Source organism: Komagataella phaffii, chromosome 3 (assembly GCF_000027005.1).
Source record: "Komagataella phaffii GS115 chromosome 3, complete sequence".
Classification (NCBI taxonomy): domain Eukaryota; kingdom Fungi; phylum Ascomycota; class Pichiomycetes; order Pichiales; family Pichiaceae; genus Komagataella; species Komagataella phaffii.
Window position 1 is genome coordinate 1,075,479 of NC_012965.1, and position 17,394 is coordinate 1,092,872.

At 42.0% G+C, this 17,394-nt stretch overlaps 9 protein-coding genes across 9 annotated transcripts; 5 read left to right on the forward strand and 4 right to left on the reverse strand.

Moving 5' to 3' along the window:
- Positions 1–272: 272 nt before the first annotated feature.
- PAS_chr3_0565 (Hypothetical protein) lies at positions 273–1,169 on the forward strand (the record flags this gene model as incomplete). Its single annotated transcript, XM_002492747.1, has 1 exon — positions 273–1,169. The coding sequence occupies one exon, from the start codon at positions 273–275 to the stop codon at positions 1,167–1,169; it is 897 nt and encodes a 298-aa protein (XP_002492792.1).
- On the reverse strand, positions 1,160–2,332 carry PAS_chr3_0566 (3-phosphoserine aminotransferase; the record flags this gene model as incomplete). The annotated part of the gene is made up of 1 exon (XM_002492748.1): positions 1,160–2,332. The coding sequence occupies one exon, from the start codon at positions 2,330–2,332 to the stop codon at positions 1,160–1,162; it is 1,173 nt and encodes a 390-aa protein (XP_002492793.1).
- A 264-nt stretch (positions 2,333–2,596) lies between these two features.
- On the forward strand, positions 2,597–3,682 carry PAS_chr3_0567 (Peptidyl-prolyl cis-trans isomerase (cyclophilin); the record flags this gene model as incomplete). The annotated part of the gene is made up of 1 exon (XM_002492749.1): positions 2,597–3,682. One exon carries the CDS (start codon positions 2,597–2,599, stop codon positions 3,680–3,682), a length of 1,086 nt encoding a protein of 361 aa, XP_002492794.1.
- A 543-nt stretch (positions 3,683–4,225) lies between these two features.
- PAS_chr3_0568 (RNA polymerase II largest subunit B220) lies at positions 4,226–9,457 on the forward strand (the record flags this gene model as incomplete). Its single annotated transcript, XM_002492750.1, has 1 exon — positions 4,226–9,457. One exon carries the CDS (start codon positions 4,226–4,228, stop codon positions 9,455–9,457), a length of 5,232 nt encoding a protein of 1,743 aa, XP_002492795.1.
- A 107-nt stretch (positions 9,458–9,564) lies between these two features.
- On the reverse strand, positions 9,565–11,592 carry PAS_chr3_0569 (Biotin:apoprotein ligase, covalently modifies proteins with the addition of biotin; the record flags this gene model as incomplete). The annotated part of the gene is made up of 1 exon (XM_002492751.1): positions 9,565–11,592. One exon carries the CDS (start codon positions 11,590–11,592, stop codon positions 9,565–9,567), a length of 2,028 nt encoding a protein of 675 aa, XP_002492796.1.
- Positions 11,593–11,752: 160 nt separating this feature from the next.
- Positions 11,753–12,679, forward strand: PAS_chr3_0570 (Cardiolipin synthase; the record flags this gene model as incomplete). Its single annotated transcript, XM_002492752.1, has 1 exon — positions 11,753–12,679. The coding sequence occupies one exon, from the start codon at positions 11,753–11,755 to the stop codon at positions 12,677–12,679; it is 927 nt and encodes a 308-aa protein (XP_002492797.1).
- A 25-nt stretch (positions 12,680–12,704) lies between these two features.
- Positions 12,705–14,288, reverse strand: PAS_chr3_0571 (Subunit of the cytosolic chaperonin Cct ring complex, related to Tcp1p; the record flags this gene model as incomplete). The annotated part of the gene is made up of 1 exon (XM_002492753.1): positions 12,705–14,288. The coding sequence occupies one exon, from the start codon at positions 14,286–14,288 to the stop codon at positions 12,705–12,707; it is 1,584 nt and encodes a 527-aa protein (XP_002492798.1).
- Positions 14,289–14,638: 350 nt separating this feature from the next.
- PAS_chr3_0572 (Protein involved in nutritional control of the cell cycle) lies at positions 14,639–15,601 on the forward strand (the record flags this gene model as incomplete). Its single annotated transcript, XM_002492754.1, has 1 exon — positions 14,639–15,601. One exon carries the CDS (start codon positions 14,639–14,641, stop codon positions 15,599–15,601), a length of 963 nt encoding a protein of 320 aa, XP_002492799.1.
- On the reverse strand, positions 15,602–17,335 carry PAS_chr3_0573 (Component of the small (ribosomal) subunit (SSU) processosome required for pre-18S rRNa processing; the record flags this gene model as incomplete). The annotated part of the gene is made up of 1 exon (XM_002492755.1): positions 15,602–17,335. The coding sequence occupies one exon, from the start codon at positions 17,333–17,335 to the stop codon at positions 15,602–15,604; it is 1,734 nt and encodes a 577-aa protein (XP_002492800.1).
- Positions 17,336–17,394: the final 59 nt, after the last annotated feature.

The following is a 17,394-nucleotide window of genomic DNA, read 5'->3' on the forward strand; positions in this document are numbered from 1 at the left end:
GGCGTGAAGATTTCATTCTTGCGTCTTGAGCTGGATATCTCTGTTCAAGATTCCATCGTGGATTACGAATACAGATAATGGGCTATAAGAACGTGGTTTTCTTTTGAGTACGGATTGGCCAGATTTTGATGGTCCGTTCGTAATTATAAAACCCAACACACCTGTACAATAAATACTATTATGTAATCGATGATCATTCGAGCTAGAGGTCTGATCTGTAGTAGTAGTCTGGTTCTTTAGCCTCTGTTTGTCCTGATGAGCCACATCGTACAATGAAATTGAAGCTATGCGTATCCAACACGGATGTGTTATTATCAACATTATCAGCTATACAGCCATTACGAAAATTATGTGTGCTGAGGTTTACTCCTGTGCATCTATGTATAATAAGTATGGCCTTAAATGAGCCCCAGGCTTGGTGCAAGATATCGCAGGAAGTCTTTCCATTGTACGAAGTTGAGTCGATTAGAGATAATGTGCTATGTGTGGAGACTAATATTGACCCTTTGATCAACGCGTTAAGAAATTTCGACAAGAGCAATTCAGATGGGCTGTCGATTAGGCTTCAACGAAGACCAGTTGCAAATGAAGGTCCAGAATCTTCCAAGAAGAACAGATCTATGGCCGTGCTATCGCTGATCTACACGGAGCATGTGTCTATGGCTTCGTCTAGAAGTTACAGTTTCAAGATTCCAGTTAAAGTTTTGAAGGCTGAAATCGATCAAGGTATCGTAGAGCCCCAACTGACCCATGCGGAGGTTTTGATGAAGCTCGACAGAGATATTTTACCGTTGTTCAGACGTATTGAACGGTATAAAAGATCTGGGTATATCTGCGTTACAGGAACAAACCGTGGAAGACTTGAGCTATCCATTGAAGAGGATTCCAGAAAGGTTCAACTATCATGGAAAGAATTCTTACAAGTTCAGCAATTGGAAGGAGAGACACAGCAACAGAGTCAATTTAGTACACAAGATCAAGATATGCCCCATAGTGTGCAGATAAAATTAAAGGATTGGCGGCTTGGAGCTAAACTGACGGAACTGTGCTACAAAGTAGTAATGATTATTAGTGAAAACCATGCGTTGGTTCTTCATTGCATCTTGAACGAAGACGAAACTGCCGAAGTTACGTATTATATTGGCGGAAAGATTCAGGATCAAGAATGAGCTTCAGCAAATTCGATGATGAATTTCGTTAACTCTTGGACACTGTGCAAGGAAACAGCATTGTAAATGGAGGCTCTCATTCCACCAACCGAGCGGTGACCCTTCAATCCATTTAGCTTCCTTTCTGCAGCTTGGGCTAAGAATTCAGCATCCAAGTCACCATTCAATGTGAAAACCACATTCATATGAGAACGAGCATCGGTGGAAGCAGGCAACTCATAAACTTGTGGGAACTTCTCCAACGCACCATACAATATGGAAGCCTTCTCCTCGTTTATCTTCTGTTGGGCATCGACACCACCGTTCTTTACTAATAGCCTGAGGACCAAATTGACGACATGAACTGCGAAAATGGGAATTGTGTTGTAAGCGGAGTTGTTCTTGACTACTGTAGGATAATGAACCGCAATTGGTGAAAGAGGCACTTCAAGAGCTTTCAAAGTGGCATCATCAGCTTGCTCAAGCAACGACTTTTTGATAATATAGATCGTGATTCCAGCTAATCCAATATTTTTTTGAGCACCGGCCATTATCAATCCATATTTACTGACATCCAGCCTCTTTGATAAGATGTTGGATGACATATCTGCAACTACTTCAACACCAGGAAAACTTTCAAATGGGAACTCCTTGAACTCAACACCGTTCACAGTTTCATTATCACAATAATACACATAAGAAGTGTTTGATAGATCAGTGGGGATGCTCCATTTGTCAACTGGGGGTATGGATCCAAATTTTCCATCAACTTTTTTACTATCCAAAACAATGTCAACGTCCAAACCCAAACGCTGGGCTTCTTCAACAGATTTCTTAGACCAAGTTCCAGTGATTGCATAAGCAGCACGGCCCTTCCTTCCAGTTTTCTTAACAAAGGAGGCAGTCAAGTTGGAAGCAATAGAAGAAAATCCTGTTGTTCCTCCCCCTTGTAAGAAAAAAACCTCATGTGTATCAGGGATGTTCAACAAACTAACTAGATTGGCCTTCGTGTTATCAATGACTTCACTAGCTTGCTTAGAACGATGAGAAATTTCACCAATACCTATACCAACACCCTGGTAGTTGACCAAGTCATAGGCAGCCTCTTGCAATACTGAAGTAGGCAGTAGCGCTGGCCCAGCCCCAAAATAATGTGGTTCTTCTCTTTCCAAAGTTTTTGCCATTGTATTATATGGTTAGTTCAAGATGAAGAAGTAAGATGAGACGAAGAGTCAAAACTGGCAATTGCTTAGAGTCAGATGTTGGCGCGATTCAGTTGATCTAGGAGGATAGCCACGCAGAGGTCGCACCCTTCGAAACTGCCTTACAATGTGCCCTGTGTCTCAGAAATTTCTAGACAATCGCGCCTTACTTTTCAAACAAGGGGACCGAATCCGTATAAATCAGACACCCGTCCATAGTGCCCCCCATCCAATCCTTTTTCAGTAATGACTCCCCGTTCTCATATTTTCTTTGACATCTCCATCAACAACCAGCCAGCTGGCAGAATAATCTTTGAGCTCTTCAATGACATTGTTCCTAAGACAGCAGAGAATTTTAGAGCTTTATCTACTGGTGAGAAAGGTATAGGTAAGTCTGGGAAACCATTGCACTACAAGGGTTCTACTTTCCATAGGATCATTAAGGATTTTATGGTACAAGGTGGTGACTTTACCAACGGTAACGGTACTGGAGGCGAATCCATATATGGAGAAAAATTTGAAGATGAAAATTTCCAATTGACTCATGACAAACCGTTCCTTCTCTCTATGGCAAACGCTGGACCAGGAACTAATGGATCCCAGTTTTTTATCACCACCGTTCCTACTCCTCATCTGGATAACAAGCATGTAGTGTTTGGAAAAGTAATTGCTGGTAAAGCCACAGTTAGAAAGATTGAAAGAAACTCCGAAGGTGAAGCTCCAATTGAACCCGTTGTCATTGAGGACTGTGGTGAACTTCCAGAAGACGCAGATTTGACCATCTCCGACGAGACTGGAGACAAGTATGAGGAAGTTCTGAAAGATAATGAGAACATAGACATCGATGACTTTGAACAGGTCTACCAGGCCATCACTGAAATCAAAGAATTGGGTACAAAGTATTTCAAAAATGGTGACACCAAAATCGCCTTCGAAAAGTATCAAAAGGCTGCTAATTATTTGCTGGAATACATACCATCAGATTTATCAGAGGAACAGAGCTCTAAGTTGGAGCTGCTAAAAACATCTGTCTTCTCCAACGTGGCATTGGCTGGACTGAAAGTTTCCAAGTTCAAAGACACGATTAAGTATGCCACATTGGTCATTGAGGATGAATCTGCGGATGCAAAGGCCAAGTCCAAAGGCTACTACCGTAGAGGAAGTGCTTACAGCTCACTGAAAGACGAAGATTCAGCCATCTCAGATTTCCAGAAAGCACTTGAATTATCCCCAGGTGATCCTGCAATTAGCCAATCTCTACAAAGAACCACGAAGGCCAGAAAAGACCGTCTTGCCAAAGAGAAAGCTGCTTTGTCTAAGTTCTTTGAGTAGAGTCATATAAACACATAGACAACTAATAATTCATCCCAGCGATGGCACGTAAACATCAAGACAGGTTAGATAGTACCCGCGCATCCGCGTATCGTGGTTCCACCTACCGTCCCGAAGCGTCGTAGCACCTCCCCCCAACCCTGGTGCGTAATTATCTGGCCATCTCCGTAATTTCGCGCCCCTCTCTTTTGCCTCCGACGAAAAAGCATGAAAAACAACGAGAACACCCTACACACAAGCCTCTCCAGCTGGCAACCATCTTCCTGAGAATCAATCTGATTAGACATTGTATTAACAGTTATATTAATCCAGTTGTCTTAACGTCTTATTGTGTGAAAATAGAATTGGCACTCATTTGGTTGTTGTTGTTAATCAGCTCATTAGACGTGAATTTGATTTGAAAGGGATTTTGTTAATTTTTGCTAAACCCATAATTTCCACTTGCAAGTGATACAAGAGTAACTGACACATCTAGTTAACCCCCGTAAACTATAATAGTTCCCAAACAAAAACAGAAAAAAAAAGCTTAGAAATTAGCAAGATATGAGTCAGTTTCCTTATTCAAGTGCCCCACTGAGGTCCGTCAAGGAAGTGCAGTTTGGCTTGTTGTCTCCCGAGGAAATTAGAGCTATTTCAGTTGTTAAGATTGAATATCCTGAAATCATGGATGAGAGTCGCCAAAGACCGAGGGAAGGTGGATTAAATGATCCCAAGTTGGGTTCCATAGACCGTAATTTCAAATGTCAAACTTGTGGTGAGGGAATGGCAGAATGTCCCGGTCATTTTGGACACATGGAGCTAGCTAAGCCAGTCTTTCATATTGGTTTCATTCCGAAGATTAAAAAAGTCTGCGAATGTATCTGTATGAACTGTGGAAAGCTTCTTCTTGACGAAACAAACCCTACCATGGCTCAGGCTATCCGTATTAGAGATCCAAAAAAACGATTTAACGCTGTGTGGCAGCTGTGTAAAACTAAGATGGTATGTGAAGCTGATGCCCCTGTTGATGAGTACTCTGAACAGAAGGTCGTCTCCAGAGGTGGATGTGGAAATACCCAGCCAGTCGTCCGTAAAGACGGTATGAAACTTTGGGGTACATGGAAGAAGAGCGGCTTCAGCGATCGTGATGCGCAACCAGAACGTAAACTACTAACTCCCGGTGAGATCTTGAATGTTTTCAAGCATATATCGCCTGAAGACTGTTTTAGGCTAGGTTTCAACGAAGACTATGCGAGACCTGAATGGATGATAATCACTGTGCTTCCTGTCCCTCCGCCCCAAGTAAGACCTTCCATCGCCATGGACGAAACCACTCAAGGACAGGACGATTTAACACACAAACTAAGTGATATTTTGAAGGCAAATATCAATGTACAAAAACTCGAAATGGATGGTTCCCCTCAACATATCATAAATGAGGTAGAACAATTACTTCAATTCCATGTAGCTACCTATATGGACAATGATATTGCAGGACAGCCACAAGCATTGCAAAAATCCGGGAGACCTGTAAAGGCCATCCGTGCGAGATTGAAGGGTAAAGAAGGACGTTTGAGAGGTAATCTTATGGGAAAGCGTGTTGACTTTTCAGCACGTACTGTTATTTCCGGTGACCCTAATTTGGAGTTGGACCAAGTTGGTGTACCCATTAGTATTGCCAAAACTCTTTCCTACCCAGAGACAGTCACACAATACAATATTCATAGGTTGACTGAATACGTTCGTAATGGGCCGAACGAACATCCAGGTGCCAAATATGTTATCCGTGATAACGGTGATCGTATTGATCTCAGGTACCATAAGCGTGCAGGTGATATAGTTCTACAGTATGGATGGAAAGTTGAGAGACACCTGATGGATGATGATCCTGTCCTTTTTAACCGTCAACCGTCATTACATAAAATGTCCATGATGGCACATAGAGTCAAAGTAATGCCCTACTCTACTTTTAGACTAAATTTATCTGTTACATCACCGTACAATGCTGATTTCGACGGTGATGAAATGAATTTACACGTTCCACAATCTGAGGAGACCAGAGCAGAACTGTCACAGCTTTGTGCAGTTCCCTTGCAAATCGTCTCTCCACAGTCAAACAAGCCCGTTATGGGTATCGTCCAAGACACACTGTGTGGTGTCAGAAAAATGACGTTGAGAGACACCTTTATTGAATACGAGCAAGTAATGAACATGTTATTCTGGGTTCCCAGTTGGGATGGTGTTGTTCCACAGCCCGCTATCCTGAAGCCTAAACCTCTTTGGACTGGTAAACAACTACTTTCCATCGCTATACCAAGCGGTATCCATCTTCAAAGAACTGATGGTGGAAACTCTTTATTGTCTCCAAAAGACAATGGTATGCTTATTGTTGATGGTAAGGTTATGTTTGGAGTTGTGGACAAGAAAACCGTGGGATCTGGTGGTGGTGGTTTGATTCACACTGTTATGCGGGAAAAGGGTCCTAAGATATGTGCAGAGCTCTTTGGTAACATTCAAAAAGTTGTGAACTACTGGTTATTGCATAACGGTTTTTCTATTGGAATTGGTGATGCGATTGCCGACGCCAGCACTATGAAGGAGATTACACATGCCATTTCTAGCGCCAAAGAACAAGTCCAGGAAATTATTTACAAGGCTCAACATAATGAACTGGAGTTGAAACCAGGTATGACTTTACGTGAGTCTTTTGAAGGAGAGGTTTCTCGTACGCTGAATGATGCTCGTGACTCTGCAGGTCGTTCTGCTGAGATGAATCTGAAAGATTTGAACAATGTGAAGCAAATGGTGTCTGCAGGTTCCAAAGGATCTTTCATTAATATTGCGCAGATGTCCGCTTGTGTTGGTCAGCAGATGGTCGAAGGTAAACGTATTGCTTTCGGTTTTGCTGATCGTTCGTTACCGCATTTTACTAAAGATGATTTCTCACCAGAATCTAAGGGTTTTGTGGAAAACTCCTACTTGAGAGGATTAACTCCGCAAGAGTTCTTCTTTCACGCCATGGCTGGTCGTGAAGGTTTGATTGATACAGCTGTGAAAACTGCTGAAACAGGTTATATTCAGCGTCGTTTAGTGAAGGCACTAGAGGATATAATGGTTCACTATGATGGTACTACGAGAAACTCACTAGGTGACATTATTCAGTTTCTTTATGGTGAAGATGGTCTTGATGGTACCCAAGTTGAAAGACAAACTATTGATACCATTCCTGGAAGTGACAAGGCTTTCCACAAACGTTACTATGTTGACTTGATGGATGAAAAGAACTCGATTAAGCCCGACGTTATTGAATATGCTGCGGACATACTTGGTGATGTTGAGCTACAGAAAGAATTGAACTCTGAATATGAACAATTGGTCAGTGACCGTAAATTCTTGAGAGAGATAGTATTTGTTAATGGAGATCACAACTGGCCTCTTCCTGTGAACCTCCGTCGTATCATTCAAAACGCTCAACAGATCTTCCATTTAGACCGTGCGAAGGCCAGTGACTTGACGATTCCTGAAATCATTCACGGTGTTAGAGATCTTTGTAAGAAACTATTTGTGCTCCGTGGTGAGAATGAACTTATCAAGGAAGCACAGCAAAATGCTACATCATTATTTCAATGTTTGGTCCGTGCTAGGTTGGCTACTCGTCGTATTTTGGAGGAGTTCAGACTGAATAGAGATGCTTTTGAATGGGTGCTGGGTACTATTGAAGCTCAGTTCCAGAGATCTTTGGTTCATCCCGGTGAGATGGTTGGTGTGATTGCCGCTCAGTCGATCGGTGAACCTGCAACTCAGATGACGTTGAATACATTCCATTATGCAGGTGTGTCGTCTAAAAACGTTACACTTGGTGTTCCTCGTCTGAAGGAAATTTTGAATGTTGCAAAGAATATCAAGACCCCTGCACTGACAGTGTATCTTGATAGAGAAATAGCACTTGACATCGAGAAAGCTAAAGTTATTCAATCTTCAATCGAATATACCACTTTGAAGAATGTGACTTCTGCCACTGAGATCTACTATGATCCAGACCCGACGAGCACTGTGATTGAAGAAGATTTTGATACTGTCGAGGCTTACTTCTCGATCCCCGATGAAAAGGTGGAAGAAACGATTGACAAGCAATCCCCATGGTTGTTACGTCTGGAACTAGACCGTGCAAGAATGTTAGACAAGCAATTGACGATGAATCAAGTAGCTGACAAAATTTCAGAAGTTTTTAGTGATGATTTATTTGTCATGTGGTCTGAAGATAATGCTGACAAGTTGATCATCCGTTGTCGTGTGATTCGTGACCCCAAGGCTATGGATGAAGAATTGGAAGCTGAGGAAGACCAAATGTTGAAAAGAATTGAAGCTCACATGCTTGACTTAATTGCTTTGCGTGGTATTCCAGGAATCTCAAAGGTATACATGGTAAAACATAAGGTTTCTGTTCCAGATGAGTCTGGGGAATACAAAAATGAAGAACTTTGGGCTTTAGAGACTGATGGTATTAACCTCGCTGAAGTGATGGCTGTACCTGGTGTCGACTCTTCCCGTACTTACTCGAATTCCTTTGTTGAAATTCTTTCAGTATTGGGAATTGAGGCTACTCGTTCTTCTTTATACAAGGAGATTCTTAACGTTATTGCCTTTGATGGTTCTTATGTCAACTATAGACATATGGCCCTATTAGTCGATGTTATGACATCACGTGGATACTTGATGGCTATCACTCGTCACGGTATTAACCGTGCAGACACTGGTGCCTTGATGAGGTGTTCGTTCGAAGAGACTGTAGAAATTTTGTTTGAGGCTGGTGCGGCTGCAGAGTTAGATGATTGTCGTGGTGTGTCTGAAAATGTCATGCTGGGTCAACTGGCTCCAATGGGAACAGGTGCGTTCGATGTCATGATTGATGAGAAGTTGTTGACCAGTCTTCCAGCAGACTATGCCCCCACCATGCCGTTGTTCAAAGGTAAGGCAACACAAGGTTCTGCAACTCCTTATGACAACAATGCACAGTATGATGATGAGTTCAATCATGATGATGTGGCAGATGTTATGTTTTCTCCAATGGCTGAAACTGGATCTGGAGATGATAGAAGTGGTGGCTTGACTGAGTATGCAGGTATACAGAGTCCATACCAGCCTACTTCTCCAGGACTTTCAGCTACATCACCTGGTTTTGCTCCTACGTCACCTGGTTTTGCTCCTACTTCACCAAGATATTCCCCTACCTCACCAGGCTACTCACCAACTTCACCCAGTTATTCTCCTACTTCGCCTAGTTATTCACCTACATCTCCAAGTTATTCACCTACTTCGCCAAGTTATTCGCCTACTTCTCCAAGTTATTCGCCAACTTCACCAAGTTATTCGCCTACTTCTCCAAGTTACTCGCCAACTTCACCAAGTTATTCACCAACTTCTCCAAGCTACTCGCCTACTTCGCCGCAGTACTCACCTACTTCACCACAGTACTCGCCTACTTCGCCGCAGTATTCGCCTACTTCACCACAGTACTCACCAACGTCGCCGCAGTACTCGCCTACCTCACCGCAGTACTCGCCTACCTCACCGCAGTATTCGCCCACTTCGCCGCAGTATTCGCCCACTTCTCCGCAGTACTCTCCTACTTCACCACAATACTCGCCAACTTCGCCACAGTACTCGCCAACTTCGCCACAGTACTCACCGACTTCACCGCAGTATTCCCCCACATCTCCTCAATACTCCCCAGCATCCCCACAGTACTCTCCTTCCCGTCATTCTCCTAACGGTGAATCAAAAGAGGGTGAATAGAATTGAAGTTTTCAAGTGCATTCTAGCTGAGGTTCTAAGTTGTTATCTGTATAAAAAATTATTATGTAGACCTTACTCCAAAAAAAATAAACGATTTATTATAATAACTAATTTTTCTTGGAAATTAAACCATTGAACATGTCAAAAGAATTCCCATCAGGCTGGAGTTCAAACCTTGCCCCTGTCAAATTATTCTCTGAATCAACCTCTTGGGCGATCAGCATCCCCCAGTCTTCAGTTATCCCGGTTATCTTGGCTCTAATATTGTTCTGGTGTTGGATATGTACAATTTGTCCTGTGTGCAACCAGCGTCTGTAATACAAATCTAGGAAAGGACTAAATCCAGAAGTTTTGAACTCGTTAAACATTCGTTCGAGATGGTATAGGAAGCCAGCTAACACAACCTCCATTTCTACCGGTGGGATACCGGTCAAACCCTTTTTGGCTCTGACTTCATTGATTGCAGAAATAACAGAGTTGACTGAAGTAGTTGGAGCAGCGTTATTGACGTTCAAACCGCATCCAGCAACCATATGGTATTGTTCATCAAAAATATTAGTGTTCAGTAAAATTCCTCCCACTTTTACATACGCAGCTTCACCATGTGGAATCTTAGAAACATCCTCCACAAACTCTGGCTTCAGTATGTAAATATCATTAGGCCATTTGATTCTTAGTGGGATGGTTGAGTAGAGACCTGACTCATCATATCTGAGAATGGCCTCGATATAAGCTAGTGTTGCCAGATACTGAATAAAAACTATTGGCGCACGTTCAGAATAGGACGTTGGAAGTTTCATAACCGTAGATACTGCCAAGACCCCAGGTGGATTGATCCAAACGTTTCCTCCTCTGCCTTTACCCGAAACCTGAGTGGTTCCGGTGATTGTGAAACCATGAGGCAGAAGACGTAATAGGTTGGCATTCTTATCCATCAGAGATGAAGTTGATGTGAGTACTTCGCCGTATATTAACGTGGAACCAAAATCTCCCATTGGGTGATTGTATCTTGTCCAAAAGCGTTTCAGATGATTGTAGTATGATTCCAAGTTAAAAAATGGGGTATCCTTGCGATCAGGTAGAGAGTTTATGTGGACAACTAATTGTTTAATTGCTTCCTCGGGAACTTGAAAATCTTGGTCAAGTTTCTGGAGATTCTCTGCCGAAAGAGACAATCTAAATCGATCAGTGGTGCATTTCAGCAGGCCATTAGTGTAGCCTATATTAGTTTCCATCGATTTCACTAATTGCTGCAACTTTTCAGGGTAAAGTGATGTTAAATGCAAAGGAGTCAAAGTTGGTTGAGCCAAAGAGTCATCGTTTACTTTTAACCCGAACTTATGAAGCAAAGAACGTAGGAAGGCAAGCCTTTCATTCTCCTTAGTGCGCAGCTCACTAATGACCCTCTCAAAATCTGGGACAGAGTCCGATTTTTTCATCAGCAAATGAGTGTACTCAGGATGAGTTCCTGTTAAGATAGCGTAACCTTTTCCAACAGAGCACCCAACAACAGCAGCAGCAGCCTTTCCTGATCCAAAATCAACGCAAACATGATCTCTGTATGTTGCTAAGACCTCCACATTACTAAACTGGTCTGCATCTACAAAGACACCACCTCCATTGTAATAATTATAAACAGTCCTACCACATCCAGGTAGCTTCTCTTCGTCCACATCTAAAATGGTAGACCTGGCACCAGCTTCGGACTTGTACTGAAATCCTCCAAAAGCAGTCCCTCTGGCAATTCCGGGGAAAAATTTCAGTTCTCTGGGACCACTAACCTCGAGTTCTTTATTGCCAACTTCGAATTCACATCTTGCCGATGCGTAGTAGCCACCAGCACATAAGCCCAAGTATTTGCCTCCCTGGCGAACAAACTTGGAAAATTTTTGGTTTCCTTCACCATTGAACTGTCTACAAAAAGGTAGATCTGCTCCCCCAGGAAAAACCAGTAAGGCTGTTTTGGATTGCCATGGTTCGTTCAACAGCACTTTGCTGTCCACACCAATCACCGCATAATAAGGAGAAAGAAGTGTTCTCAAAGAATACAGAGTGTGTTTAATGGAATCTGTGGTGGTTCCATTGCCGGTATAGACTAGCACGTTCATTTTGTCTACCAGGTTTCGGAGTTGCATCGAATCCTTTCAGAGGTTGAATCATGACTCTCCAGGAAGGGCGACCCCAAACGGGTATATTGAGGCGTTCGAGAATTCATTGACATTTTTTTCAGGCGTTCTCGCTCGTTCTCCAATTTCGTTTCTGGCAAATCTCATTTTCTTCCCCATACAATTGTTCATGTATTTTGGTGGAGCGGTGAGGAGAGTTGCGTTTGTGAGTGGTGGCCCATTTCACCATCTCACAATGCCTACGCTCAGGGCTCTTCCTCCACTTGCTGTCGTCAATCTTCTCTCTGTTCGTCATTTAACGAACAAGTCGCCTCAGCGCAAGCAAACCATGATAACCAAGACTAAGGAAATAGGTAAGAAAATGAGTATTGAAACGGTCGAAACGACTAAGAAAATCAAAGAAAATACACTGGCCAAATCTAAAGAGTTGAAAGAAAGTTTTTCCAGCATGATTCCTTCCGAGTATCACGAGAATATATATACCATCCCTAATATTTTAACCTTCACAAGACTACTTTCTGCTCCTATCATTGGATATTTGATAGTTCACAACCACGTAACGTCAGCTCTTTCTTTATTCACGTATTCATGTATCACAGATTTTATTGATGGATACATTGCTAGAAAGTATAATATGAAATCCGTTGTCGGTACGGTGATAGATCCAATGGCTGATAAATCATTGATGATCATATGTACTGCTTGCATGGCTCAATCGCACCAAATACCAATGTACGTGGCTGTGATCATATTAGGAAGAGACGTACTCTTGGGATTATCGGCCATCTACTACAGATACGTCTCCTTACCAAGACCAAAAACCTTCAAGAGATTTTGGGATTTTAGCATTCCGAGTGCCGAGGTGAGGCCAACTACGATAAGCAAGATCAATACAGGGCTGCAAATGGTTTATATCGGGAGCTCGATGATAAAGCCAGTGTTGATTCCATATTTAACATCAGACTCTTCAGCCATGGTATTACAGGGTCTATTTGCATTGGAGATCACCGTGGCAATCTCCACTATACTAAGTGGGCTGTCCTATGTTTTCAGCAAGGATGCAGTCAGAATATTAAATAAAGAAAATGCCAAATAACTAAGAAATTCCATTGGCCATATTTCTAACGACTGAAGGCAATATCATCAATTCTTAGGATAGATTTGACGGTCTCACTGGCTAAAGTGATGGCACTCGTGCTCACCAACACAGGTTGCAAAACGTGCTCATCAAATGTGTTGGTTGTTCCTGAACGTCTCACGCTAATCCCTGCATTCTTTTCTCCTGCATCGTGTTTGCTTATCAATTCAGTGACAATCTCTATAGGATTCAATCCTGCATTTTCAGCAAGAGTAGTTGGAATCACTTCCAAAGCTAAGGCGAACTCCTTGAAACAGAACTGTTCCATACCTGATAGCTTGTTTGATTCCTTTAATAAGGTTCTGGATACTTCAATCTCTGGAGCTCCTCCACCAGCAATCAATGCCTTCTCTTTAACCAAACATCTAATGACACAGAGAGCATCATGTAACGATCTTTCAGTCTCGTCGAGCACCATCTCGTTGGCACCTCTACAGACAATAGAGACGGTAGGCTTTGTGGCAGAAGATATTCCGGAGACCTTGATGATTCTCGACCCCGAGGATTCAATTTCTTCAACTAAATCTGCAGATCCAAGTTTTGTCTCATTAAAGGAGTCGATATCGGCAATTGGTTTAGCTCCTGTACTCTTCGAAATGAACTCCATCTCATCTCTCTCAATGTCTTTTACCAACAAAATGTTAAGCTTGGCAAGGAAATGGAGGGCCAAGTCATTCACAGCATCCCGTAGAATAGACTTTTGTACGAATAGCACATTACACTTTGCCTTCTTGATCTTCTTACAGATGTTCAACAGGTAAGCTCTTTCCTCTTTCAAAATCTTGTCCATTTGTCTGTAATCGTTAACCACCACGTTGTTTTCCATGTCTGGTTTTGGTGGAGATAATTGGAACTGAATTAATCCAATCTTAGCCTTCTCCATTCTTGTTGGACCGTTTGCTGATTTGACAACGTTCTGAGTTATGACAAGTCCGTTAACCACTTCGGTATCATCAATAGTTCCTCCCACTTTCTTAAACAACTTGATATCATTCAAATCTACGTTGTTAGCATACTCATTGGACACTTTCAGCACCGAGTCTACAGCTAAAGGTGCTAAAATGTGAGAATGTTGTGATACAATCTTGGAACTCAAAGAGGTAGTAGCGGCCCTGATGAGTTGTTCTCTATCATCCAAAGAGATCTTGTGCGACATGCCTAGTAAAATTTCCACAGAACGGGCAGCCGCTCTTTGAAAAGACTCAGCAATAATCATTGGATGAATACCTTTGTTCAACAGTTTCTCAGCAGCGCCCAAAATGGCACCAGTGATCACGACCACCGAAGTAGTACCATCTCCAGCCTCGGTATCCTGAGCAGCAGACAAGTCCACCAACATCTTTGCAGCAGGATGTAGCACAGCCATATGTTTGAGGATTGTATGTCCGTCATTAGAGATGATGATTTTGCCGTCACCAGTCTTGATCATCTTATCCATTCCCTTTGGGCCCAACGACGTTCTAATCGCGTCTGCCACGGCTCTTGCCGCAAGTATGTTGGCTTTACGGACCTCTTGAGGCTTTTCCTTATCTTTGAAGATGGAATTCGATTGGTGGGTAGAGGTCATGTGGCGAATGTTTGAGTAGTAAGGAACTAGAGAACTTTTCAAGGATTGTAGTGTCTGTCGCGACTTGCTTGAAGTTGCAGTGGTGTAGTGATTTGGGGTGGATCTGTTGAAAGCAGAAATGGAGAAAGAAAGAGGTGAACCAACATAAAAAAAAATAGCACAGGAAAATGGGACTACAGAAATTTCGATAGTGGAAGTTTAGGACAAATTCCTTGGTGCCATCGCCTGTTCTTACGTGTCATAGTTCGGTGACGCTTATCAGCCCAAGAATCATGATTACGTTACCATGGTTCGCGCAAATAATTATTACAGATAGATATTAGAATATACTCACACAACTTCACACAACTATGCCTGGAAAGGTTCACATTTTCAACGAGTTGAGCACTACTGATGAAGATCTCAGTGCTTGCTCCTATTCCTCATGGTACCGGACTTTTAGTGAGAATGTTGTGTCTCCAGCGAAAATAATAGAAGTGCCAGACTCCTTCATTGAGTACATTAGTAAGGATAGCATTCATCTTCCAGGTGATGACAACAATAACGTAGAAATTAACGATGATAATGATTACAGCGATTGGTCAGATGCAGAGGAAACATTTTTAGACCCTTCAGAAAATTTTTCTGAGTTCCACAGTAAAGTGAAAGATGTGATAACTCAATATTCTCATGTCGCTCCGAAACTGAACTGGTCAGCTCCAAGGGATGCAACTTGGATCATGATGAACAACACAATGAAATGTTCTTCGGTAAACGATGTCTATCTCTTATTGAACTCCTCTAACTACGTGGCTCACGATTTAAAATTGGAAACTTCATTAAAGTACGAACTGGTTCTTAGAAAATGGGTCGAAATAAATCCAGCTCTAGAGTTTAGATGTTTCGTCAGAGACGGCAAACTGATAGGAATATCTCAAAGAGACCTTAACTACTACAATTATCTTGATAGCCTCAAAGATGTGATAGAAAGCGGGATAAAGAAGTTTTTAGAAGAGACGGTAAGTCCCAAGTTTCCTCTGAAAAATTATGTGATTGACGTTTACTTTCCCAGACCCTTCACTAAAATGTACATAGTTGATTTCAACCCTTTCAATAGAAGCTGTGATTCCTTACTTTTTACATGGCACGAACTGACCATAGCAACACATGTTGACTTCAGATTGGTCACGGAACATAATCCAAGTAGGTTTGCAGCCAAAGAGCATTCTGAAAATCAGGTCCCCAAAGATATTGTTGATGCATCCTTAGATTCTGCCGCCATGGCAGAACTTGCTCAGAAATGGAACGAGCTGATGAAAAAAGAAGAACCATAATTAAACAAGTTTGACACTCTTTGTAAGATTCTTTTTGATACCAGTTTTTTCACCTTCATATGGACCCTGCTCTCCAGTATATACAGCTCTAATACTCTTAAGTTTTTTCTGTGCTTTTTCATACTTGTTTCTCTTTTTAACTCTGGCATTTCTATTCTCCTTCTTTCTATGAGCAGTAAGACCTTTGTTTTTAAGAATTTGGTAGTTGACCGCACGCTTACCATCAGTTCCAATCTTCTCCTCAAATTGATCCAATTTGCCTTCCTTTGCAGCTTGTACAGCTTCTTCGTACAGAGCTTTTCTTGCAGCCTTTTGTTCCTTCTTGGTATTGAGCACATTTTGGTAGTAGGAATCGTCCAAGTTATTAACATCCTTAGCAACTTCCTCGTCAGCAGCTTCAAAGTCTCCTTCATCTAAAGCTTCTCCAGGGGCAGAAGTGTTAGTATTATCTCCACGCTTTCTTGCTTCTTCTATTAATCTCTGCTGCCTCTCAAACAGTCTCTCTTTGTAAGGAATATCGTCGTCACCAGCATACTTAACTGTCTTTTTTCCATCGGCTTGGTCGATAACGGATGTGTAGAATCGCAGGGATCGTTTACGGGCACGTTTCTCCTGCTGAGTCAGATCATCACCCACATTTTTTCTTTTATGATCCAAGGATTTAATATTATACTCACGCGGAGCATCTGAATCTGAATCAGAGTCATCTTGTAATGTCTTATTGCTTGATGGTATTTGTTGTTTCTCACTATTTTGTTCCAAATCAACCTCCAGCCCACTATCTTCAGAATCTCCGTGGTCGATAAGAGATTGGTATTCAGATTCGGATTCAGATTCACCTTCGATCGGTATACTCTTAGACGCATCACTGAATTTGCTGTTGGAAAGTTTGCCAGACAGCTCATTTGCCTGCCTCCATACCTCTCTTGTATTTAAAATACCCTCCATTACCGGGTGATCTTTCATTGTAAACTGCTCCTTACTTTCCAGAGCAGATACAAATAATGCGACATAAACTGCAATAGTTCCCAAATACGCAGATAATGCTGTGAATTTGACCTTGGATATTTGAGAGTCTTGATCCTTGAATTCTAGGAGTAGTGGCTTCATTTTTTGATATTCTTTTAGTAGGGGTAAAAACTCAGGATAAGCTTTCTTCAAAAATTTGACTTGCTCATCGGAGGAAAGTTCATCGGCTTTGATAGGTTCCATCGCAGTTTCGGTAGATAATGTTTCCTTCTCTGCAGACTGCTTCCATTCTTGATCCATATCATCATCCAAGAAATCTTCCATATTAAGATCCTCTAAATGTTTTTTTTGCTGTTTGATGGCCTCCTGCTCCATCAGTTTGATGGCCTCCTCATCTTCTAATTCAGCACCACCATAATAATCGTCTCTGGATTCACCCCATTCCGGTTCTTCATTCTTTTCGGTTTTCTCCAAGTCGTTGTAAAGCTCAGCATCTTCGTCATCATCCATGGCACTTGCGCCACGGAATTTTCTAGCCAAAGCTTCCTCTTCATCAGAACTTTCATCTTCGTCTAGTCCTAGAACAGCCACTTCCTCATCCTCATCACTGATATCATTGGCATCGAATCTAGCACCCATTCCTGATTCCTCTAGCAAAATCTTTTCACGAGCTTCGGCAAAATCATCCAACTCATTGGTGACAGCCTGCTCCTCTGAAAAGTCTATATTAGAGGCCCTATTACGTCTAGTTCCTCTCTTTCCCATTGCTTCCTCCTCAAAGTTTTTTTTCTCAATATTTTTTTCAAGCAAATCTATATAAGGCG